The 25,670-nt window shown below is 44.2% G+C and overlaps 1 protein-coding gene across 1 annotated transcript in view; it reads left to right on the top strand.

Moving 5' to 3' along the window:
- LOC144681114 (venom phosphodiesterase) overlaps positions 1-25,670 on the top strand; it is a 163,680-nt gene that overhangs the window by 122,791 nt on the left and 15,219 nt on the right. Inside the window, exons 19-22 of the mRNA XM_078542845.1 lie at positions 11,203-11,357; positions 17,885-18,020; positions 18,532-18,609; positions 22,841-22,973. Of these exons, the coding sequence (XP_078398971.1) occupies positions 11,203-11,357; positions 17,885-18,020; positions 18,532-18,609; positions 22,841-22,973 (502 nt within the window). The remainder of the gene's footprint in view (positions 1-11,202; positions 11,358-17,884; positions 18,021-18,531; positions 18,610-22,840; positions 22,974-25,670) is intronic.

Below are 25,670 nucleotides of genomic sequence, written 5' to 3'. Positions count from 1 at the left end.
TTGACTTCAGTGGTAGGGAAACTTCTGGAAGCATCGGGACAAAATCAATAGTCACTTAGACAATTGCAGGATAATTAAAGAATGGCAGCATGGATTCATTAAGGGAAAATCATGTTTAGCTAACTTGCTGGAGTTTTCTGAGGAAGTAACAGAGAAGGTTGATAAGGGAAATGCTGTTGATATGGTGTATATGGATTTTCAAAAGGCATTTGATACAATGGCACACAACAGACCTGTGAGCAAAATTCTAGCTCATGGAATAAGAGGGAAAGTAGGCACTCGGATAAGAACTTGGCTGAGTGACAGGAAATAGAGAGTAGTGATAAATGGTTGTTTTTCGGATTGGAGGAAGGTTTGTAGTGGAGTTCCCCAGGGGTCAGTTTTGGAACCCTTGCCCTTCCTGATCTATATTAATGGCCTCGACCGTGGTGCTCAGGGCATGATTTCAAAAGTTGCAGACGATACAAAGGTAAGAAATGGTGTCAACTGTGATGAGGATAGTCTTGAACTTCAAAGGGACATAGACATCTTGATGGACTGGGCAGACAAGTGGAAGACGAAGTTCAATGCAGATAAATGTGAGGTGATTCATTTTGGCAGGAGGAATATGGAGGGACAGTATAAAATAAAGGGAGGAGCTCTAAAGGAGGTGCAGGAATAGAGGGAGCTCGGTGCATATGTACATAAGCCATTGAAGATGGCAGGGCATGTTGAGAGAGCAGTTAATAAAGCATATAGTGTCTTAGGCTTTATTAACAAGGGCATTGACTACTACAGTAAAGAGATCATATTAAATTTGTATAAGACTCTAGTTAGGCCTTGTCTGGAGTACTGCATCCAGTTCTGGGCGCCATACTTGAGGAAGGATGTGAGGGCATTAGAGAGAGTACAGAGGAGATTCACAGGAATGATTCCAGCGATGAAGAACTGTAGCTGGAAGAACTGGACAGGTTGGGACTGTTTTCTTTGGAGAAAAGAAGGCTGAGAGGAGACTTGACAGATGTATTCAGGATCCTGAGGGGTATGGACAGCGTAAATGGTAAGAAACTGTTCCCACTCAAGAGAACATCAAGAACTAAAGGACACAAATTCAAAATAATTGGCAGAAGGAATAAAAGTGATGTGAGGAAAAATTTTTTGGAACGAGCTTCATGAGAAGGTGGTGGAGGTAGGTTCAATCAAGGTATTCAAAAGGGAAATGGATTGCTATCTGAAAAGTAAGAATGTGCAAGGTTACGGGGATAAGGCAGGGGAGTGGGACTAGGTAGAATGTTCTTTCAGAGAGTCAGTGAAGACTCGATGAGTCAGATGGCCTCCTTCTGCACTGTATGGATTCTGTGATTCTGTGGACTCATGGAGGGCTTATCCATACTGGCTTGCTGGGAGAAGCTGATCTTACCTTCCCCACAGGAGCGATCTCTGTCCTCCCCCACCAACTCAGTGGCAACCTCCTCGAATCAGCCATCCCTCTTCCATTCTGGGATCTCTCCCTCTTGTTGTGGGCGAGTTTGGCCTGCATGAAGACAAATTGAATGGAATGTGATGAGAAGAGATGGAGGAGAGGTTGGAAAGCATACATGCCTGATGTGTGTGCTGAGCCATCCTCAGTGTCACGAAGAGATATTAATGTATACAATGTTATTGGAAATTATTTTAAATTGGACTTGTGGTAGGATCTGTGTCTGTGGGTGTGACTGTGTGTGGCTTAATTGGATTAAAGCCAGTTAGTCTGGGTGCTTTGATATATAGTAGTTTTGAGATGTAAACAGTAAGGTAGAGGGGACATTTGTATTTTGTTAAATAAACCATGAAAGACTGGGGATGAAATCTTGCAACTAGCTAGGAGACACCAAGCAATATGTTTATATTACTAATAAAATTGGTACTATGAAAGAGGTTTCATTGTTAGAAGAGGTAGTGTTCAAAGGGCCTGGTGATGCAATGAGAATTTACATTCAAAGGGAAGGCTAGGTATATACAGAAGAGTTTTGTGTGGGTCAGAGGCATGTAATATCTAAGCACCTGTAAGCCTGCAACTGTCTGTATAGGAAACAAATTGAAAGGAACCTCATTTTGAATTCGTAAGACAAAATGTGCTTTGCCTGGAGTCTGCTTGAAGTCTATGGGTTATTGTTGCCTTGGGGAAGATTACCTGGAGTAATTAATTTGGGGATTTGTTTAGTAGTTATTATGGTAGTAATTTGTAGGTGTGTATGTGTTTAATACCTTGTTAAATTAATAAATATTTTATTTAATTTATATAAAAAACCTCGAGGCTTGGTGGTTTCATTTCTGAATTCCGAGCTGCATCTCAAACATACCAATTTAAAATGTAGTTTATGACAGTTGTTTAAAGTTTTCCTTTAGGATTTTAAATAACTCAGTCTTTACCAACTGCTGACCAATAAGGGCTGAGGATGGAGTTTGTGCAGCATGATAGGTGAGATTCTGGTGATGTTAAAGTGTCTGTGAGACAAGCAGTGCTGTGTCACCCTACTAATATTGTGTAAGATCCCTGAGCAGTATCACTCAATGGATGCATGATGCCATTATGAAAGTGTGAGATTAGAGTGTGCTGAAGATTGACTTACCCTGACGGAGCAGATGAGATCATTCATTCTCCTCCTGAACTGGATTGCATTTCTCGGATGGGTGCACAACCAGTTGTCCTCCCTTGCTACCGCTCCCAGGCTGGTGAGGTGAGGCTGGTTGGCCTCCTGGAACCATCCCTTGGGTAGAGGACACACCGGTGCTGGTGGAATCCAAGGATGAGGGCCTCGAGTGAGTCACTGCTGAACCTTGATGCAGCTTTTTTCTTGAGCGTGGCAATCTCAAAACGTTTCTGCCACACAGCTGGGCTAGAGAGAGTGAATGTTTGTGTTTGGGTGGTGTTTAAATATGGCATCCAGGCTTTTGACCCCATTAGGTAACAGCGGGCTGGACGAATCCGTTCCTATCCTGCCATGTGATTTGGAGAGCTACTCACCTATACAAACATGCTGGCTGCTGCACTTAGCCTCCAAAATGGAAAATTCTGCCCCAAGATTTTCCACTGCTGCACTGGAGGCCTTGGTCAAGGAGGTGCAAAGAAAGGGGTAAGAAAGTGCTCCAGACAAAACCTCAGAAGGCAGTGGGATGTGTGTATGGTTTATGGACTGGAGTCATGAGCCATCTGGTCAGCAGATAACCCTTGTCAGCCAGTAGCCCCCCCACTCTAGTTTGTCGTGGTGGCTCAAATGCAGATTGTATAATGAACTGCCACAGAATAAAGGCATCATGACTGCTGCCAGGACAACTGATTGAATGATTTGCTGCATATGGTTGCACACCAGCTGGACATTAAGGGAGTAGGATTCCTATCGGTTGTGGTAAATCTTGGAGTTGAAATGTGCACCCAGAAAGCAATGTAAATACCGTCAATGGCACCATGTATCATGAGAAGCCTGAAGCACGTTCTTACTCTGACTGTTTCTCTCTGGCATGATAAAAGTTCATGACCATGATCACCTTCACAGCCACCAGCAATGCCATTGTCTCCCTGCTCTCAGGCTGCTGTTGTGGCTGGTTTAAGTGAGGTCCTTTTTACTGAAGTTGAGGCATCTAATAGATTGTTCCTTGCTATGGCTCTGCTTCCTGCTAAGAGCCCTTCTTCCCCTCCCTTTTCCAGCAGCTTGTTCAAGGGAGATGCAAATTACTGCAGCCACGTCTTGGAGATCCTTGAGGTGCCACACCACTCAACTTCAACATCTTTGTATGACTCTGGAAACCACAAAACACTTTCACCATTGCAGTAAGAGCCAATAGGAATCAATCAGTAATTCACTAATTATCAGTTGATAATCTCTTTAAATAGCCCTGGTGGATTGTCCTTCCTGCTGCCGAATGGTTGTTCAGCCATGCATGTTTAAGAAATGGTGTTAGATGTAACATTGAGCTCAATGTGGCAGCGCTGGCATCAAATCAGTGTTACATGCTGACTGACAGCCAATCTGCTCACATTGCATACTTCCAATGCACACTCCCTGTGCATGTTCTGGCTTGAGTGATACCAGAAAAGAGAGAGAGAGTGTGTGTGGTCTTTATGTCTTTGTCCCTTTCATTTGATTCTGGGCTGTCTTGAAGGATTTTTATAAGTTTCGCAAATATTCCTGAAACAGTCAGATCTATTAATATTGCCTGCTACCTTTTGTTAATGTGCAAATTGGGGGGAAAAAGATCTTTTTCTGTATCATTGATCAGGACAGTTTCATTTATTTTTCACACTCTGAGTGTTAACTTTGAAAAGCATTAATGTGAATGCACTGCCTAAATTGACAGAATCTCCCACACTTGTGCCTGGGACAAGTTTCCCAGCCCACAGGACAAAATGGCTTAAGTATTCTCCGGTGTCTGCTGCTCCAAATTGTAAGATATGCAATTTCCATCAGCAGCCAATAGGTGGGAGGGATTTAGATCATGATCCCATCAAATTCATACCCATTAGGGTAATTTGAAAAAGTCCCACTTAATTAATATCAGATAGAAATGTTTATTATAATCACAAAAACAAAATACTGCAGGTGCTGGAAACCTGCATTACAAATAGAAAATGCTGGAAATACTCAGCAGGTCTGGGAGCATCTGTGGAGAGAGAAACAGTTAATGTTTCAAGTCAATGACCTTCCTTCAAAACCTGCTGAGTATTTCAGCATTTTCTGCTTTTATTGTATTACGTTGGGTTAGCATCAAAGCAGCTCCAGTGGTGACAGTTATCAAATGCTTTGCCCTTTCATCTTCCAAATTGAATTTCTGAAAGAATATAGGATTGGCAGCAGGAATCCATCCATTTTTGAAAGATGGCAACCCCAAATACCTGCCTTCTCAACTTATTCCTAAATCCTTATTTTTACCTGAAATTTACATAGCTGCATCCTCTTTGGACACAGGAGATTTGGAGGAAGTTCAGTTGCAGTATTATTCAGATTGGTGTCACCAGGTCCTTTCTGCTTTGACATGGTCATGTTATGCTAATATCATTAGTGGCTAGTTACAAAAAAATACCTATTGTGGTAAACAGAGTTTACAGATTTAGGTTAACCATTGAAAAGGACATGGGGCAATCTAATGCAAGATCGCTGGGATTTGCGCAGATCTCTGGTTTTCTACTGGTCCAGAGTGCCCTCACATGGCACTTAGATCTCCATGGCAACAAGCAGTCAACTATGTCAACCACAAGGGTTTTCACTCGCTGAATGTTCAGCTGGTGTGTGACCACCACAAACACAGCCTACAGGTCTGCACACGATTCCCATGGAGCGTCCACAACTCCTACATCCTCAGCAGGTCTCAGATCCCTGACATCTTCCAGAGTCCGGAGAGGCTGCAGGGTTGGCTCCTCGGGGGCAAGGGCTACCCAGAGAGGACATGGCTGATGATGCCTGTGTGGCCGCCTCAGGGTGCCACAGAGAGAAGATGCAATGAGGTTCAAGCTGCAACCTGGACTTTGGTGGGGTAAACGATGGGCATTTTGAAAATTAGGTTCCGGTGCCTCAACATGTCCGGTGGAGCACTGCAGAGGGTGTCACGCATCATCATTAATCAGCAGGCTGCCTCCGCCTCTGCTGTGAATGTCTGGGAAGCACCAAGATGTAGCGGCAGGGTTAGGAAGGTTAAGGAGATGTAGTTGCACAGCCTGAGCACGGGTAATCATTTGTGCAAAATGTTCACTATTGTCAATAAATTCCCAAGAATGTCTCCCTGCCTATGGCTCCATGTTCTGATAAGCAGTGTTCATGTCACTCAAATGTGAAACTTTTTTGCACAAGATAAAGGCAGGTGTCTCAGTCCAGGGCCTCTTCCTTATACTTTGTGTAACATTCAGACCAAAGTGATGGTCCGGCCTCTCACTCCCTGGACACATTACTGATGCCTGCACTTTGGCAGTGCTTGTCATTGTTGCCAGAATGTTGTGGGCAGGCGTCACAGAGTTTCGTCATTCTCTCTGTTGTCTCTCAGCACCTTTAAGGTAGGGCTGGCCCCCATCTCTTCAGCATCTGTGACCGGTGATGCTGTGCTCCTGAAGGGCTCAGGTGCTGAAGGCTGACAAAGAATCAGGTGCATTTAAAGTTGAAGCCCAACGCAAACTGGAGGAACAGCACCTCATCTTCCGACTAGGCACTTTACAGCCTTTCGGGCTGAATATCGAATTCAACAACTTTAGATCTTAAACTCCCTCCCCGATCCCCACCCCCTTCCCGTTTCTTCCCCCTCCCTTTTGTTTTTTCCAATAATTTATATAGATTTTTCTTTTCCCACCTATTTCCATTATTTTTAAATCTATAACTGTAATACCCTGTCAGTATCTCCACCCACCCCCACTAGAGCTGTACCTTAAGTGTCCTGCCACCCATTCTTAATTAGCAGATTTTTTTAGATAATATCACTACCTTCAACACCTCTTTGTTCTTTTTGTCTGTGACATCATTTGATTATCTGCTCCTATCACTGCTTGCTTGTCCCTACAACCACCGACCCCCCCAACTTCTCTCTCCCCCCCACCCCCCCTGCCCCCAACCTTAAACCAGCTTATATTTCACCCCTCTCCTAACTTTACTCAGTTCTGCCGAAGATTCATGAGGACTCGAAACGTCAACTCTTTTCTTCTCCGCCGATGCTGCCAGACCTGCTGAGTTTTTCCAGGTAATTCTGTTTTTGTTTTGCATTTAAAGTTTCATGGCTGTGTCTCTATGATATGGCCCTAATCACAGAGCCCAAGCAAGCTGCACTCGGCCAGATAGGAGTCAGACATTCACAGAGGCTATGTGAAGACCTATGGAGTGTCGTCACTGCATGTCATCATCATCCTCCTGCAATCAAGCAACCTTCAGGGCCTCAACTATGTCTCCATGACTGGAGCATTCTCACAGAGGGTATTCGTGCTACCATAAGCCAAACTGGAGTCAAACGTTCACAGATGCAATGTGAGGATCTATTGTGTCTCCTCAATGCATGTCGTCAGCATCCTCCATAAATCTAGCAGCTATGAGGGCCTCCCGAGCACACTGACTGGCCAGTGGGAGGGCCTCATCCCCATCATCGTCGTTTTTGAGGACCTCCTCACTCTCATCACCATCGATGTCCTCCTCATCGGAGGAGACCTCCAGCTCCTGCATCTCCTCCTCAGCCAGCACCTCTCCCCATTGCAGTGCCAGGTTGTAATGGGCGCAGCAGGTTACATGATGCATGAAACCCTCTGTGGACTGTATTGCAGGGCTCTACCAGACCGGTCCAGGCACCAGAACCTCATTTTCAGCATCCCGGTGGTCTGCTCCACCAAGTTGTGAGCTGCAGCATGAGCCTCATTATACCTTCGCTCTGCTGCAGACTGAGGCCGCCGCACGGGTGTCATCAGCCATGTCCTCTGTGGGTAGCCCTTGTCCCCGAGGACCCATCCCTGCAGCCTCTGTGGAACCTGGAAGACGTCAGGGATCTGTGACCAACTGAGAATGTAGGAGTTGTGCCCTGGAAATCATGCTCAGACTTGCAGGATGCATTTCCGGTGGTCGCACACCAGCTGCATATTCAACGAATGGAAGATCTTGCGGTTGAAGTAGTTGACCATGTGTTGCGACAGAGACCTGAGCGCCATGTGAGTGCAGTCGATGGCATCCTGCAACTGTGGAATACCCGAGATCTGGGCAACTCCAATCTCTCCTGCATCCTGGCTCTCCCAGTCCCAGGCAAAATGCACAAAGTTGTGTGCCCTCACGAAGATGGCATCTGTGACATCATTGATGCATTTGTGGGTGGAGGCTTGTGATATCCCACAGAGGTCACCTGTGGAGCCCTGAATGGAGTCATTGGCATAGAAATTGAGCGCCGCAGTCACTTTCACAGCCACTGGCAGTGGATGCCCTCCATGTCCCCGTGGCACCAAATCCTGCAGCAGGTGGCAGATGTGACCAATCAGGTCCCTAGACATGCGCAGTCTTTGGCGACACTGGTTCTTGGTCATCTGCAGGAATGAAAGGCAATGTCTATAGACCCTTGGTCTGGCTAGGCGCCAACCAGCGACGGCTCACTGTGGCTCTTCCGCGGTGTGTGCAGGAGCCCCAGTTGTCCCTTCTTCCTGAGGGTGCTGCTCCTCTCTCTGTCCAGCCAGGTGCCTCAGTAGCTCTCTTCTCCATTGTCTTCACTCTCTGTACGCCACGAGGCATACAGCTAGTTCACCATCCTCCATGATCCTGATCCACTCCTCCTGTAGGATGAAAGAGAGAGACGTGTGGGTTAGCATGGGTGCACTAAGAACGTCTCTTGGTTAAGTCTGAAGATCCCTTAACACAGGGATGGCCAGAGTTTAGTGCACTGCATGGCTGCATGAAACCCCACCTTCCTCCACTCCAGTCTACCTGACTGATTGGCGGCAACTTTGTCCATTGGACTGCATGCTGTGCTCTCAGCTCAGGTGCAGGCATTCTCCTAACCCGCACTGCAAGGCTACAGTGTTAGCTTGAACAATGGGGGAGACTGGTCCAAACCTGAATGATAACATTGCAAGGGGCTGTGAGTGCCTCCACCAGTAACTGCTTCATGGCCAGCTTTAGCAAGGGGATTGTACAACTTGCCCAGTCGTCCAACTGTCCTGCAGTCCACTAAAACACTCATTAGTTTGCAGTCTGTGCTGGATGGGTGAAAAGCTCTGGAGCACTTGGTGGCACTTTGATGCCTCTGTATTGCTTGCGTGGACAGATAAGCTAGGAACCCAAACCGAATCATATCAATGTGGCTGCGCCTGAACTATCTCAGTCGCAGAGGAATGGTCACTTTATATATATATATATATTATGTCCCTAATGCATGGCTGCTTCCCTTCAGCCCCCCCAACCCCGCAAGTACTTGTGCGCTATCTTCAACCGCAAGGCAGCCTTTCCCCCCCACCCAAAGTCACCTCTGTAGCAGGGAAGCTCTTGCCTCCACCCCCCACCCCCCATTAAAATCACCTCAGCCGCAGGGCAGCCTTTGCTCCTCCCCCCCAATGCGCTTCAACCTTGAAGTCCAACAAGCATCCCTCACAAATGCTCTGCCACGTTACTGTGCACTCATCTCTGAGTTCCCCTCAAAGTGCAGCCTGCCAAGTGCACCCCTTTTATATGCTGTTGTGAAACACGTCGGCGTGATTACAAACTGACGTGGGCGAACGATCCAGCTGGGGTGGGATGAATCCGGCAGCTAGCCTTATAATGATATGCAGATGTATTACAATGAAGTTCCTGACATCCAATGGTGGCAAATGCAGCTTGCCATTGAAGGTCTGAGCAGACGATCGTAAAGTGGTTTCACGATGTTGCGAAACCAATTTTTGGCCTACTTGCCATATTGTCCACTCATGCTACCGAACATGCCAGATGCCAATGGGCATGGATGATTCCTCCCGTTATCTTACTGGAACATAATCAAATAGCTTTACCACCTCCCCTGAGATTCACTTAATAAAGTACTCAATGTTGAAGTATTTGTGTCAATTTTAGTGGAACAGCCGAGACAATACACCAAAACTTAAAAGAATTTCATGACAGGATCTTATGTTAGAATGACCAGACATCCATGTTTTGCCAGGACAGTTCCAGTTTTTCATTAAATGTACCAGTGTCCTGGCAATTTCCTAAAAATAGTTCAATTGTCCTGGTTTTCACCCTTTCCCTTTTTGTCAAATATAAACGGGACCAGCGGGGTGAGAATCTGTGTGAAATTTCATCCTTCTTCCTGTAAACATCCATCACATCACATTGCATTGCATGCAGCAGACCTGTATCCTTTGACGTCTCAGGGGAGTTGTCATGCTTTTTTTGGTGCCAACAGCTCTATTGCTGATGACGCCTTTTAAACGATCTACAGAATAGGGTTGCCAACTCTGGCTGGACATATTCTGGGAGATATCATCACATGACCTCACACCTTCAACTGCTCCTCTCTCAGGCTCCTGATATTGGTCACCAACATGTCAGTCATCACATGCTCCACATACAAGGGTTTGTGTTTTTTGAAAGTTCAAAGGGCCTGGATGATTGACACTTTTATTAGCTTGCCCTCCAGACTTTGTTTCCAGCATAGGAGAAAGTTATCAATGAATGACATTTTTTCAAAGTTTTTTTTTTACAAATACCACTATACACTATATTGTTAATTGGTTCTAGACAGTATGCAGTGGGTCAATAGGTATGGAAATGCCAGAATTTTGGGGCAGGAGGAAGGGCAGAGCTTGGCAAAGAGGCATGAGGGGCCTAAGGGGGTGGGTGGAAGGACAGAGCTTGGCACAAGGGGGCATGAGGTGGCATGGATGGGACATGGAGAGCATTTGGAAGTGAAGGGGGTGTGAGGGGTGAGGGCTGAAGGGCCTTTGTATTTTTTTCATTGGGACAAAGTCCCACGGCACCGAGGCGGGCCTTTTAAACAGCCCGCTTCCGCACGCAGCAGCTGCTGTGGCTGCCTCCGCACTTCTTCCCTGGTCGGCTGGCCTGACTCCAGTCCTCACCTAGCCCTCAGCAATAAGGATCCTGCCTTTGTAGGCACTTTATACCGCGGCGGTCCGGACCAAACCGAGAGTTTTCCCAACTCAAGGATGAAAATCCAGGCCAAGGTTCCAGTGACCTCTTAAAAACCAGCTCAAAAGAATGGTGTTGCTATCTAAATAACAATGAATCTTAATGAATGTGCTAGAAATTTGGCAAGAAATAACTTGGTTTAGGCTTTCTAATCATTGGAAGTTAAAAGGAATGAATATTAATTTAAAGTGATGCTTTCATGTTAAGACTAACGCTTTTGCTTGAGCTCACACATCAGAACTTCCAGATCACCTTAGGGTAATTTTCCTTCCCTTTGATCGTCCCTCATATGCACTGTCAGACAAAGATTGTTGTCAGACCTGTTGCCAATCTCTGCCAAGGTTAATCTACAATTAACCATGAGGAAACAAGCAAGAACAACTCAGGATAACGTTCTATTCTTGTAGGGAAAAGCACAGTCCTCACTTCAGCATCTCTTCATAATGCCACATTTATGAATGTAACCTTGCCTTTTGAGAATGACAGACACAATTGCACACTTTGCGAAAGCAGGCTGAAGTTGTGAAAAAATTAACAAATGAGCAAGGGTTGACAAATTAATTTTTATGGACTATTTTGGCCTCAATTACATTTGAAATATGATAACCTTGTGTCTTTTCAGTTAAAGAAGCAGAAGCTTTTAATATGCCTTACGGAAGGCCCAGAGTTTTACAGAAGGACAACACATATTACCTTTTGTTCCATACATTTTATGTGAATGGGTATAGTGCTGATATTTTAATGCCCCTATGGAGCGCATACACTGTTCCCAAATCGGTAAGTTTGTTGCACTATATATCTAATGAGTAACGTTTGAAGTGTAATCACTGTTATATGTATAAAATTGCTAGCATGTTTGCATAAGATTCCATAAGCAACAAGAAGGATGAATAACCAGATAATCTTCTTTTGGTAACACTGGTTGAGAGATGATTTTTGGTTAGGATACTGGGAAAATTCCCCTCTCTTTAATAGCACTGTGAGATCTCTTATGTCTAGCAGAAAGACAGTTAAGGCCTCTTTTGACATCTCATAAAAGATGGCACTTCTGACAATATGGCACTCCTTCAGTACTGCATTAATGTGCCTTCCTGGAGTGGGGCTTAAACCCATAGCTAAATAAATACTGGTTCAATTTTTTCTTTTTCTTTAAATCCATTAGCATATGAATAGATTAATGGGTTTGTTTAGCCAGTATTTTTTTTAAAAATAATTCATTTGGATAGTAATGTTACACAATGCAATTTAACTTCAAATTGGTCCTCTATTGTACTGAAAGCTTGGCATTTAAATCCAAGCGGCTTAACAATATTAAGAAATTTTAAAAATAGATCAAGAAAATGCTGGAAATACTTAGCAGGTCTGGCATCACCTGTGGAGTGAGAAACAGAATAAACATTTCAGGTCAATGACCTTTCGTCAGAACTAGAAAAATCTAGAGATGTAAAAGGTTAAGAAAACAAAATTGGCAGATGATGAAATAGAGATAGAAGCGTTATGCGAGAGAGGAAAGTACAAAGGGATAGAATAAGAGTGAGCTTTTAGAGACAAATGAGGAACTGGCAAAAAAAGAGAGAGGAATGGAGACTAAGGAAGTTGGAGAAACAAAGTGACTGAGAGACCAAGAGAAAAAATAAAGTTAAAAAGGCAGTATTAGGAGTTTGAGTTCTGACAGTGAGGAAAAAGAGGCAGAAGTTGAGAAAAAGTGAAGACTAAAATGAGACATCAACAACCAGAGGAAAATACAAAGCCTGCATGGAACTCATTTGGAATGCTGAAATATGGCTGAGATATGGAAGTGGTTGTGGTTTGGAGACTGAGATGTTTTATTTGTGCAATGCCAGTGGAAGCGTTTTACCATTAAAATAATCCTGACAGAGACAAGAATCACTGGAAAACAAACTAATTTTCCCACATTCAAAATGAGAGTCTAAAACACAAGCAAAATGAAAGACAATTTTGTGCTGTAGTTTTTTTCATGTGGTAATGGATATTTTTTATTGTTTCAACTTTTGCCAACAAGAAATCTCTGTCACCCTGGAGCTTCTACAAGGAGCCTCTGCAGCCAGGAGGTCTGCTCATTTCTGCTAAAATATCTGGTCTATAGTTGGCCACGAGAAGATACATGAGCCTGACTTGGGCCACAAATTAGTTCATGAGGTTGTCGTAGCCTAACAAAAGATACACGAGGGTGGCTGTTTCTCATTCAACCCTCCTGTGAAATTGTCTTTTCTTGACTCATGGGGCTGAATTTTACCAGTCCTTTGAAGACCGCCTGGGAGACAAGAGGGCTCATAAAATAGCAGTGGAAGGCATCAGGAGGGAAGCCCAATGTTTTCCTCCCACCAGAGGTTCTTCTCAGAAGCGAGAACGTTAGCAGCTCGGCCATTTTACCATGACACCAGGATTTTCCTAGTGCCAGAATGGCCCCCTGCCACGTGGGAAGACTTATAGATACATCAATGCTGCTTCCCAGTGGCTTCCTCTGGGTGGCCTTCCTTTCTGACCATGGCGAATGGAGGGGGCCCCGACAGCAATGGCTGCCCCCACAAGTCCGATGCCACCACTGGAGGACTCAGCCTCCAAATTCTGAGGCCTTCCTGCCTGGCCCCAACACATTGGAAAGTTTCTTGCCTGTCTCTCCTTTTCCCTGCAGCCTCAGCAGTGACCACCTCCATCAGTGGTGTTTTTGAGGCTACCGAACGGCTGGGCCTCTGATCTGACTGACGGCTCTGAGAGGCAGGCTACCATCCTCGTTGAGCAGCAGTCACCTCTTAATTGGCCACCACCGGTAAGATTGCCCCACAGTCCTGTTGTCCAGCTGTGCGATCTAGTGACCTGCTTTTGGTCCCAGTGGCAGGAATTCCTTCATTGAGATAAAATTCAGCCCATCAATCTTTCCATGTCAAAATGACACAGATTCCAAACATAAGAACATAAGAAATAGGAGCAAGAATATACCATATGGCTCCCTTGAGCCAGCAAATACAATCATGGCTAATCTTCTGCCTCGATTCCACTTTCTCACTTGCTCCCCAAATCCCTCAATTCCTTGAGAGACCAAAAATATCTCTATCTCAGTCTTGAATATACTCAATAATGGAGCATGCACAACCCTCTGGGGTAGAGAAAGTTCATAACCCTTCGAGTGAAGAACTTCTCCTCATCTCAGTCCGAAATGATCTGTCCCTTATCTGAGGCTGTCCCTTTGTTCTAGATCCTCCAGCCAGAGGAAACAACCTCTGCACCTTCCCGCTGCCGAGATCTTCTGGATCCCGCCTGTGACAGGGCCGGAAAATCCCAGCCTCAGTGTATACCCTGACCAGCCCAACTATAACAATAACAACTTATATTTATATAACACCTTTAATGTAATGATACATCCGAAGGTGCCTCACAGGAGCATTATAAAACTAAGTATAAATAAAGAGATATTAGGTCACATGACCAAAAGCTTGTTCAGAAAGATAGGTTTTATGCAGTGTCTTAAAGGGGGAAAGTGAGGTAGAGAGGTGGAGAGGTGTAGAAGAGAATTCCAGAGCTTGGGGCCTAGGCAGCTGAAGGCAGGGTCACCAATGGTGAAACAATTATAATTGGACATACAGAAGGGGCCAGCATTAGAGGAGTGCAGATATTTCAGAGGGTTGTGGAACTGGAAGAAATTACAAGATAGGGAGGGACAAAACTATGTAGGGATTTGAAAACAAGGAAGAGAATTTTAAAGTCAAGACGTTGCTTGACCAGGAGTCAATGTAGGTCATCAAGCAGAGGGGTGGGAACAGGTGGGAACTTACTGCGAGTTAAGACATGGGCAACAGATTGGATGACCTTAAGTTTACAGAGGGTAAAATGTGGGAGACCAGCCTGGAGTGTTGAAATAGTTGAGTCTAGAGGTAACAAAGGCATGAATGAGGGTGTCAATAGCAGAAGAGTTGAAACAGGGGTGAAGTCGGGTGATGTTACATAGGCCCTTCAGAATCTTATATGTTTCAATGAGATTACCTCCTATTCTTCTAAACTCCAGAGATTATAGGCTCAATTTACTCATACTCTCATCATAGGACATCCTAGGAACCAATCAAGTGAATCTTCGCTGTATCACTTCCAATGCAAGTATATCCTTTCCATGGATATGGTGGCCAAAACCCCACACAGTAATCCAAGTGTAGTATCACCAAAGCCCCATGCAGTTGTAACAAGACTTCCTTATTCTTGTACTCCAATCCCCTTGCAACAAAGGCCCACCAGCCATTTTCCTTCCTCACTGCTTGTTGTGCTTGTATGCTAATTTTCTGTGTTCCTTGTACGAGAATGTCCAAGCCCCTCTGAGTATCAACTTTAGGAATTTTAACAGCTTTTAAAAAATATTCTGTTTTGTTTATTACTACCAAAGTAACAACTTCACACTTCCCACATTATATTGGGGCAACTCCCTATTGCATTCCCAATGCATTTCCACTGCAAGAGAGGACTCAAGGCGGTCAATCAATTTAAATAATTAAAGGTATAATTAGGAACAATTTAGAGGGCCCACCCTCATTTTGCTGGAAGTGGAATGCCTCCCTGGTCCGCCATTCATGGAGATTGCCAGCTTTATGGAGCCAGCCTCCCAGCGGCTACAGGGGATGCCATTGGATATCAGAGACTCCATGGTTCATTGAAGGTTTTGCATGAAGGAAAGACCCAAACACTCCCTCCAGAGGGCTCTCCCCTCTATTCTGCAGGTCCTTCTGCTCTCAGCCCTCCAGTACTTTTAAATTATTCTGACCCCTCTGAGGCCGCCTTCAATTTGAGGCAGTTTCACATTTTCTGAGCTGTTCCAATAGCGTACACTTCCACTTATGGGACTGCCAAAGCTTCAGAACTGGCAACTTCTAGATCTCATCCTGTTCTTAATAGGATGCTAAGCTTGGAGACAGCCAAATAGGAGGCAGCTCTGAGAATATCACTGTGTCAGTCTGGCTCCCAGCAAGTGTGGGCTTGGAGCCCACATTTGGTCCCAAAGCCCAGGGTAAATTCCTGCCCTTTCTTCCTAGTGTCCTTATGTCACCCTTTACTATTAGGGCTACACATCTTCCTTTTCTATTCTTTCTCGCTTTTCAAAAATATCATTTGCTGTGGAATATTTATTTCCCAACCTTGATCACATTTTAACCATGAGGTGGGTTTTACGTGCTCCCCACTTCCCCAACTAAAAAGTCACTCAGGAACACCCCCATGACAAAGCCCACAGCCCTGCAACCATTTTATGTTTGGAGGGGCGTTAATTGGCTCAGGGTGAGACTTCCACCACTATCTGGGGAGGACGTCCCACCTTAGAGAGCTGCCGGCCACTCCAATTGTCCGGCAGCTCTGTAGTCCCAACAGCATCAGGTTTGAGCCTTGGCCACTGCTGGGGCTACAGCCAAAGTAGAGGAGATTATGGAAGGCAGACTGTAGGTAAATCCCAGGTATTGGCAGGTCTGGCTGGCAGGTCCCAACGAAGGGGGTGAGGGAGATGGGGAGCTGGGTTTGAGAGGCCAGGCTGGATATGATTAAAGGGGGGGGGGGCCTGATCTTGGTGAGGATGCCTCTGTTAGGCACAAGGAAACCCCCAAAGGAGTTCCCACCCCTCCTTGGCTGACACCAGCACGGCCAACAAAACCTGCTGGGCTACCTGCTTGGCCTGGACCTCCCGCTGCTGCGGTTAGAATAGCAGTGGGGATGAGATGAGGCCACTAAGTGGTTAAATGGCCACTAATAAAATGAGAGACAGGTCAGGGTGGACAGGAAGGTGGCAGGCAGGCATTGTGCTGCATTTTATGAGCTGTTCCGCCTTCAAACACACCAGTGGAGAGCCATAAAATCCAGCCTCATGTGTCTACAATGGCAATGAGATTCAACCGTTTATCTCTATTTGTGCCACTTGCTTATCTATCCTTTTACAAATACTTTTAGTATTCAGATAAAAAGCCTTTAATTTTATTTTTTCACCATTATTCTTTATGGACCTTACTTACTGATATATCATTACCATTAAACTCTCTGTCCCACCCTGTCCCACTCTACTTGTCTTTACCCAAATCGCTACACTGCCATTTTATCGCAACTTTTCTCTTTAGATTTTAACTGACCCCTTCTTTTAATTTAAAATTCAGAAAGCAATCCAATAAACTTCAATCTCATACTACCGCCAAACATTTGGTACATTTATGCCTGGCAGCTTGCATAATGCTGGTGGCAATGACATCAGTCTTGGCTCCTAGTGTTGGTGGCCTTAGGTGAGAGGGCAAGCAAATAAAACACTACCCAGCCTGGGGACAAAGTCATCAGGTCTGGCTGAAGCGGTAAACTAAAGAAAAGCAAATGGCCCCCTTTCAACAAAATTGTGGGCTATCTGCCAGAGAAGCATTTTGGGGGAGAATTTGGACCTTGTTGCACATATTTTGCGAGTGTAACACAGGACCAATGAGGGCCAATATTGTGGAATAATATTCTGCACCTCAAAATTAGGTCGTGAAATTTTTCAGACATTCCTGGCAACCACCAACGATGTAAGAATATTTCAACAAGTGAGCTTAAACCCTGTTCAGGATTCTTCAGTGACCACTGTGCCCTAAGCAGCCATTAAAGACAGATTTTTGACATAATTCTCCTTTTCTTAAAAACAAAGTTGCCCATGGATACAAAATGAGCTGGATTTCTCCCCCCGATTCCATAATCCCACCTTCAACCACCACTCCCTCCATTGCTTGCTTCAAGCTCTGTCCTGGGATATTGCTTTGGTCTATTTCTGGCAAGGTAAATAGCCTGATGAGGATTGGTTAACTCAGTTGGCTAGATGGCTAGTGTGTGGCTCAGATTAATGCCAACAACATGGGGTTCGATCCCAGCTGCAGCTGAGGTAGACTTGGGGCCTGCTTCCTCGCCCTATCAGTACCAAAAAAAAACACAGCACTTAGCCATGGCTCGGTGAATAATTATCAAGGACCTGCCTTTGGGCAAGGAACTCAAAGAGAAGAAATGGCCTGATATTTTCTTAAGTAATGAAAGCCAACCGGCACTGGCAGTTTGTGCAAAAAACTTTTATGAGGCCTAATTTTAGGGCAGCTGGGGTGTGTAACTTTGACCCAAATGTGGCCTCAGATGAATTTCCATCCCTTTTTCAGACTGTTCCAGGTCATTAAACTGCACTGGACTATTCTTGTGAGTCCACCTGATGCTGAACCACTGAACACCCGTTAATTCCTCGATGCTGTAAGAGCAGAGCTCAGTTCAGCAAAATGCCTCTTTTAATCAATATTTTTCCTCTATTTCACCATCAGGCAAAGTTTGTTCCGCTACCACCAAATATTTCAGACTGCCTGTGGGCTGATCCTCGAATCTCAGCAAACATCAGCCAGAACTGTTCAAACTATAAAGCAGAGTTAAACGTCACCTATAATTTTCTTTATCCTCCAAGTAAGTGCATTAAGTGCAACTCCCGTTTGGTAAAGGAAACTGAGCATTGGAATGTAAAAGAATCTCAGCTAAACCACATTGGTTACTGATATTGGTATCGCTACACTACATTGAAAGTGGGTCGACTTGTCGATCACTTTTCCTAGTTGCAATTAACTGGAAAACTCAAATATTCAGAGCAGCCCAATTTGGAATGTCAGTTGGAATTGGGAATTGACATCCAATCTCCGACCTGAGCCATATTATTTTTGGTGCTGAACTTTGGAATTGAGATTGAGTATTGTGATCAGCCTTCAGACCTAATGCCAAACTTCAGTTTGCTCACTGTTTGCTGGCCGGAGATGGACCCTTCAGTTGCATTGCCCAAGCCTTGCAAAACAAAATTATTTTTTTATCATATGATTTGATTGTTGGGTACAAGGATTCATATTCATAGTCGTTCATGTTACAAGATTCTTTCTCTTCTGTTCTCTTCATGTTACAAGATTCTTTCATGATGGTCTTTTTCCAGATCTGATTAAAACAGAAACTGACCAATATGATGCATTAATTACCAGCAACATTGTGCCTATGTATCGGGATTTCATAAGTAAGTGAAATTAATGTGCAATTATTTCCTGTGTAATTTGTCGCTTAACTAAATTAATAAATGCTTCAAGTATGTAATGTCTTCTCTTGATAGTTGGGATTTTTGCATTCATTAAAATTGAATTATGCAGTAATTTAAATTAAGCAATGTAAGTAACACAACAAAGTGGAAATTTAACGCTAAAAATTAATTATTGGGTAGTTTGAATTAAGCAAATGATTTAAGAACAGAGTGTATTAACATTTTTATGTATAAATACACATATATTAAACATACATATGTTTTGGCCAAGTTACCAATTTGGGAGCAATCTGGCTGAAGATTGCACAGTTTTTCTGAAGCGAAACTATAGTTCAGGTTTCCACTCAATCATTTGCATAATCACAGACATAATATCTTCCATGAGCCAACACAGTCAAGCAGAGTAATAAAATGTGATTGTTTATATTTTTTTTACACAGCATTAAATATATTCCTTGATGTATTTAAGAATGGTAGCCTGGTACATTTATAATACAGCGAAAAATGGGTTTATCATAAAAAAGCATTTATAATGAGTATGAACATTCTAATTTAAGACACTGAAAAACAACATTAAAAAGCTGTTAACTAGTTTCATTGGTGAACACTAATCAGATTCTTGGTAAGTTAAATATGTTATAACATTTAAAAGCTTTTAAGAAGTTGCCTCCTAGTGCTTTTACACTGACAAAATAGAGCTCCATCTGAAGAACCGTCTTGAAAGATAGGTGAGAACTTTCTCCCCGTCGGGCAGTCTGGGCAGGGGCGGGTGCGTAGCCGATCGCCGCCCGCGATTGGCTGCACACCGCCATTTTACACGTGTGACGTGCACCCAGAAGCGCTGAGCGGTCCCTGTGCGGGTAGGGTGAGGAGGGAAAGTCAGGGCCTGTGCTCTTTCACGCATGTGCGCGAAAGAGCGCAGAAATCTCCCTGAGGCACGGAGCTGCCTCAGGGAGTTTACTTTGATGCTGAAAAATTGAAATAAAGAAAAGAAAATTATTCAGACATGTCCCCTCATGGGACAGAGTCACATGAGCTGGGACATGTCAGTGAATTGTAATAACATTTTTTATTAAACTTATACACCCTTCATGAAACCTCATCCTGCCCATGGATGAGGTTCCATGAAAAACACGAAGGCTGCCTGGGATCTTCGCCTGTCCGCCAACCTTAAAGTTGGACGGGCAGCCCTGTTAATTGTGACAATTGGTTGTTAAATGGCCTTAACAGGCCTTTGAAAGTTCGGCGGGCGCACAGCCAACTTCGGTGCACGCCCACCGAACTGAAGGTCGGAGTGATGCGCAGTGACGTTGGGACACACGCCTGACATCACCGTGCGTCATTTTACGTGTCGGTGAGCGGCGCCCGCCCCCGCACGCCGACCAGAAGATTCAGGCCATAGAATCAGCAGAAATTTGCCATGTTCATTAATGTGATTTGAGGCATGGTCAATTTCATAGGCTGGGCAGATTTCCAGAACAATATTTTTAAACCATCATTAAAGATCATGGAAAATCACTTTACACTTAACACAACTTATGCTTAAAATTCCTTGATCTCTTATGCCAGTTTGGCCGATTTTAGGTGAATTGTCCTGGTAAAAAAAAACTAGCAGAAACGCTAGGGGTAAAATTTTTCACTGTTGGCGGGTGCATGCAGGAATTGGCAGCACGCCCGCCAACAATTAAAAGGCCTGTTAAGGCCATTAAAGTAACAATTAAGTTAAATTTTTCATTGCCCATCCAACCTTATGGTTGGCAGGAAGGCGAAAAGGTCAAGCGGCCTTTGCATTTTTTTAGAACCCTCATCCACGGGATGATGAGGAGCTGCTGGCTTCTGGCTAGCAACACTTGGTGGGAGGGACATCACCACTGGGGTCCTCAATTACAGGGATGTCCCAGCAGTGGCCATTTAAGTGTCTAAAAGACACTTGATTCCATCCGTCCTCCCCTACAGAACACTCAGGGATTACCCAGCCGTACTTCAGCTGGCTGGTGAGACCTCCTAACAGAATCCTGGCCATGGAATAATTTACGGCACAGAAGGAGACCATTCACCCCATCAAGTCCATGCTGGTTCTCTGTAGATCAATGCAATCAGTCCGACTACCCCCGTTCAATTCCTGTAGCCCTGCAGGTTTATTTCCCTCAAATGCCCATCTAATTTCCTTTTGAAATCATTACTTCTGCTTCCACCACCTTCATGGGCACGCTCAAGGTCATTACCACGTGCTGCATAAAAAAAGTTCTTCTTCATATTTCCCGCAACCGCTCCCGAACCAACCACCCCCCCCCCCCACCCCACCCCCCCCTACCCCCACGAGGAGAAAATTCTCCCCCCAGCTGTTGGGAATGATTCTGTGCCTCCCATTCATACCTTCTCCAGACCCAGCTTTTATTTCTTTACTTGTCCCATTACCATCACACCATCGTATCAATTATTCACTCAATCAGTCCTGCCTTCTACCTTTCACAGACCTTCCTCTTTGCTCTTTTCTTCTATCCCTACCTCTCTATGTGAGACCCCCAAGAAACCACCCTTATATGAACACTGTCTTGAAGTTCCCAGCAGATCAGATACAGAAGATATTAACTAGTTGTTAGACTTGATGTATAGGTATGGCTTAAAGAGAAAGAGAGTTTGTTATTATTTTGCCAAGTGTAAATATATCTTAAGATGTCCAACTTGCTAATGACCAATGAAGGGTGTGTTTAGATAGAAATGCCCATCAGTGGTTTGAAAGAGATTAATCTGCCCTCATTAAACTGCGGCACACTAATATTGTGGAGCTAAAGGAAGTAGTGGTGGGAAACCACTTAAACAGTATTTTCCTGGTAATGGGATACTTTGAACAGGATCTTGATAGTCTTCTGGATTGGAAGATGTATAATCCATATGGATGGAGGTAATAAATAACATAGGGAAGAAGATACTGGTGGGAGTAGTCTTTAGGCCCCCTAACATTAGTTAAACTGTAGGACAGAGAATAAATCAAGAGATAATAAGGGCATGTAAAAAAGGCAGTACATTAATCATGAGTGATTTTAATCTTCATATAGATTGGGAAAATCAAATTGGCAGAGCTAGCCACGAGCAAGAATTCATAGAGCGTATCTGGGACAGTTTCCGAGAACAACATGTTGTGGATCCAACCAAGGATCAAGATATTTTGGATCTGGTAATGTGTAATGAGGCAGGTTTAATAAATGATCTCACAGTAAAAGATTTCCTAGGAAACAGCAACCATAACATGGTAGAATTTAACATTCAGTTTAAAAGTGAGAAACTTGGGTCAGAAACAACTGTGCTAAACTTAAATAAGGGTAATTACAATGGAATGAGGGCTGAATATTGAATTCAACAACTTTAGATCTTAAACTCCCCCTCCCCCCCATCCCCACCCCGCTTCTCCCCCCTCCCTTTTTTTTCAATAATTTATATAGATTCTTCTTTTCCCACCTATTTCCATTATTTTTAAATATAAAACTAAAACTTTGATAGTCTTTCCACCCCACCCCCACTAGAGCTGTACCTTGAGTATCCTGCCTTCCATTCTTAATTAGCACTTTTCTTAGATAATATCACCACCTTCAACACCTCTTTGATCCTTTTGTCTGTGACATCTTTTGATTATCTGCTCCTATCACTGCTTGCTTATCTCCACAATCACCCCACCCTCAACTTCTCTCTCCCCCCCGCCCCCCCACCTTAGACCAGCTTATATTTCACCTTTCTCCTAACTATACTCAGTTCTGCCGAAGGGTCATGAAGACTCGAAACGTTAACTGATTTCTTCTCCACCAATGCTGCCAGACCTGCTGAGTTTTTCCAGGTAATTCTGTTTTTGTTTTGGATTTCCAGCATCCGCAGTAGCTTTTAGCTTTTTGTTTTTATATACAATACTGCTGGCCAAAAAATTGTATAATTTACAAACACAAAATTTGGATTTACACACGGTCAAAATGCATGATCCTAAAAATTCATGGAGAGATGTGTGAGTTAAGTCGACTATTTCAGGGATTGGAATAAACAGGCAACTTAAAATAAAAAGAACGTTCGGGTTTAGAAAACAGTGAGCAAGATACAAGGCTTTTTGTCTTGGGATGCAAGAGAAGCGTTAGGAACATGGATAGAAATGAAATTTTTGGCAGCTCTTGTTCGTCATTAAGTTTCAAAATGACCAAGTTCCATCTGGCTGATTGCTTCACAGAGATTTGGCATTATCTGCACAGCGTTATGCTGCCGAGGGATGCCACACAGAGAAATGGCATCAATGTAATGAGTGGACCAGTGTTCGACTATAATTATGATGGACATTTCGATACTCTTGAAGAAATTAAAAAGTAAGCAAAATACTTTTTATTTTGTATTCATTTCCTGGAAACAAAACTCAGCTTTGAACTGTTATTGGCTAAGAGCAAAATTAAAATATCATGATGCAGGAAGACAATCTAGATGGAGATTTAACACACTGTATTAAAGTCCTGAAACCATATATTCTTGCTCAGCATTACCATTGTAATGTAGAACTGCATTCAACCACAATCTGTAACCTCAAGACATGGCATATGCCCCACTCTACCATTACCATTAAGGCCCGGGATCTGGTTCGGTGAAGAGTGCAGGAGGCATACCTAAAAATGAGGTGTCAAACTGGTAAAGTTAGAACACAGGACTACTTGCATGCCAGACAGCAGAGGCAGCAAGTGATAGACAGAGCTAAGTGAACCCACAACCAACAGATCAGATCCAAACTCTGCAGTCCTGCCACATCTAGTTGTGAATGGGGGTGGATAATTAAACAACTAAATGGAGGAGGAGGCTCCACAAATATCCACATCCTTAATGATGGGGGAGCCCAGCACATCAGTGTAAAAGACAGGGCTGAAGCATTTGGAGCCATATTCAGCCAGAAGTGCCGAGTGGATGATCCACCTGGGGATCTGACTGAGGTCCCCAGTATTATAGATGCCAGTCTTCAGCCAATTCGATTCACTCCATGTGATATTAAGGAATGGCTGAAGGCACTGGATACTGCAAAGGCTGTGGACATTGACAACATTTTGTCATAGTACTGAAGGCTTGTGCTCCAGAACTTGCCACGCCCTAGCTAAGCTGTTCCAGTACAGCTACAACACCGGCATTTACCCAGCTATGTGGAAAATTGCCCAGGTATGCCCTGTACACAAAAAGCAGGATAAATCCAATCCGGCCAATTATCGCCCCACCAGTCTACTCTCGATCATCAGGTAAGAAATGGACAGGGTCATCAACAGTGGTATCAAGTGCCATTTACTCAGCAATAACTGTTCACTGACACTCAGTTTGGATTCTACCAGGGCCACTCAACTCCTGACTTTATTACAGCTTTGGTCCAAACGTGGATAAAACAGCAGAACTCAAAAGGTGAGGTGGTGTGACTGCCCTTGACATCAAAGCTGCATTTGACCAAGTGTGAGATCAAGGGGCTGAGTAAAACTGAAGTCAATAGGAATCAGGGGGAAAACTGTACACTGAATCATACAAAAAACAAAAAAAGCTGATTGTATTTTTGGATGTCAATCATCTCAATGCCAGGCCATCACTGCAGGAGCTCCTCAGGGTAGTGTCCTAGGCCCAACCATTTTCAGCTTTTTCATCAAAGACCTTCCATCTTAAAGTCAGAAGTGGGGATGTTCACTGATGATTGCACAATGTTCAGCACCATTCGTGACTCCTCAGATACTGAAGCAGTCCATGTCCAAATGCAGCAAGACCTGAACAATATCCAGGCTTGGGCTGACAAGTGGCAAGTAACATTTATGCCATGCAAATGCCAGGCAATGACCATCTCCATCAAAACAGAATCTAACTATCGTCCTTTGGCATTCAATGGCATTACCATCACTGAATCCCCAACTATCAACATCTGGGGGGCTACCATTGACCATCACTGGGTCAAAATTCTGGAACTCCCTCCCTAACAGCACTGTGGGTGTACCTACACCACGTGGACTGCAGTGGTTCAAGAAAACAGTTCACCACCACCTTCTCAAGGGCCATTAGGGATGGGCAATAAATACTAGCCTAGCCAGTGATGCCCACACCCCTTGAATGAATAAAAACAAAGTACATGTGGTGTAGGTACACTCACAGTGCTGTCAGGAAGGGAGTTCCAGGCAGCGGCATTAAAGGAACAGTGATATAGTTTGAAGGCAGGACGGTGTGTGGCTTTGAGGAGAAATAGCAGGTGGTGGTTTTCCCATGCATCAGCTTCCCTTGTCTTTCTAAGTAGTAGAGGCCATGGGTTTGGAATGTGCTGTCAAACGATGCTTGGTGACTTGCCGCAGTGCATATTGTAGATGGTACATACTGCTGCTACTGTGGGTCGGTGGTAGAGGGACTGAATGTTTAAGTTGGTGGATGTGGTGCCAATCACGTGTGCTGCTTTGTCCTGGGTGGTATTGAGCTTCTAGATTGTTGATGGAGCTGCGCTCATTCAGGCAAGTGAAGAGTATTCCATCACACTCCTGACTTGTGCCTTGTAGATGATGGACAGGCTTTGGAAAGTCAGGAAGTGAGTTACTCACCACAGGATCCCTAGCCTCTGACCTGTTCTCGTAGCCATGGTATTTTTTTGGCTAGTCCAGTGCAGTTTCTGGTCACTGGTAACCCGCAGGATGTTGATAGTGGGGGATTCAGCGGTGGTAATACCATTGAATGTCAAGATGGTTAATTCTCTCTTGTTGGAGATGGTCACTGCCTGGCACTTGTGTGAAGCGAAAGTTACTTGCCGCTTGTCAGCCCAAGCCTGGATATTGTCCAGGTCCTGCTACATTTGGACATGGACTGCTTCAGTATCTCAGGAATCAAGAATGGTGCTGAATATTGTGCAATCATCAGCGAACATCCCCATTTCTGAACTTATGATGGAAGGAAAGTCATTGATGAAGCAGCTGAAGATGGTTGAGCTGAGGACACTACCCTGAGGAATTCCTGCAGTGATCTCCTGGAACTGAGATGATTGACCTCCAACAACCATCTTCCTTTAGGCTTTTTTA

This window comes from Cetorhinus maximus, chromosome 5, assembly GCF_964194155.1.
Source record: "Cetorhinus maximus chromosome 5, sCetMax3.hap1.1, whole genome shotgun sequence".
Classification (NCBI taxonomy): domain Eukaryota; kingdom Metazoa; phylum Chordata; class Chondrichthyes; order Lamniformes; family Cetorhinidae; genus Cetorhinus; species Cetorhinus maximus.
Note: the sequence above shows the minus strand (reverse complement) of the source record. Positions and strands in the feature narration are given on the sequence as shown.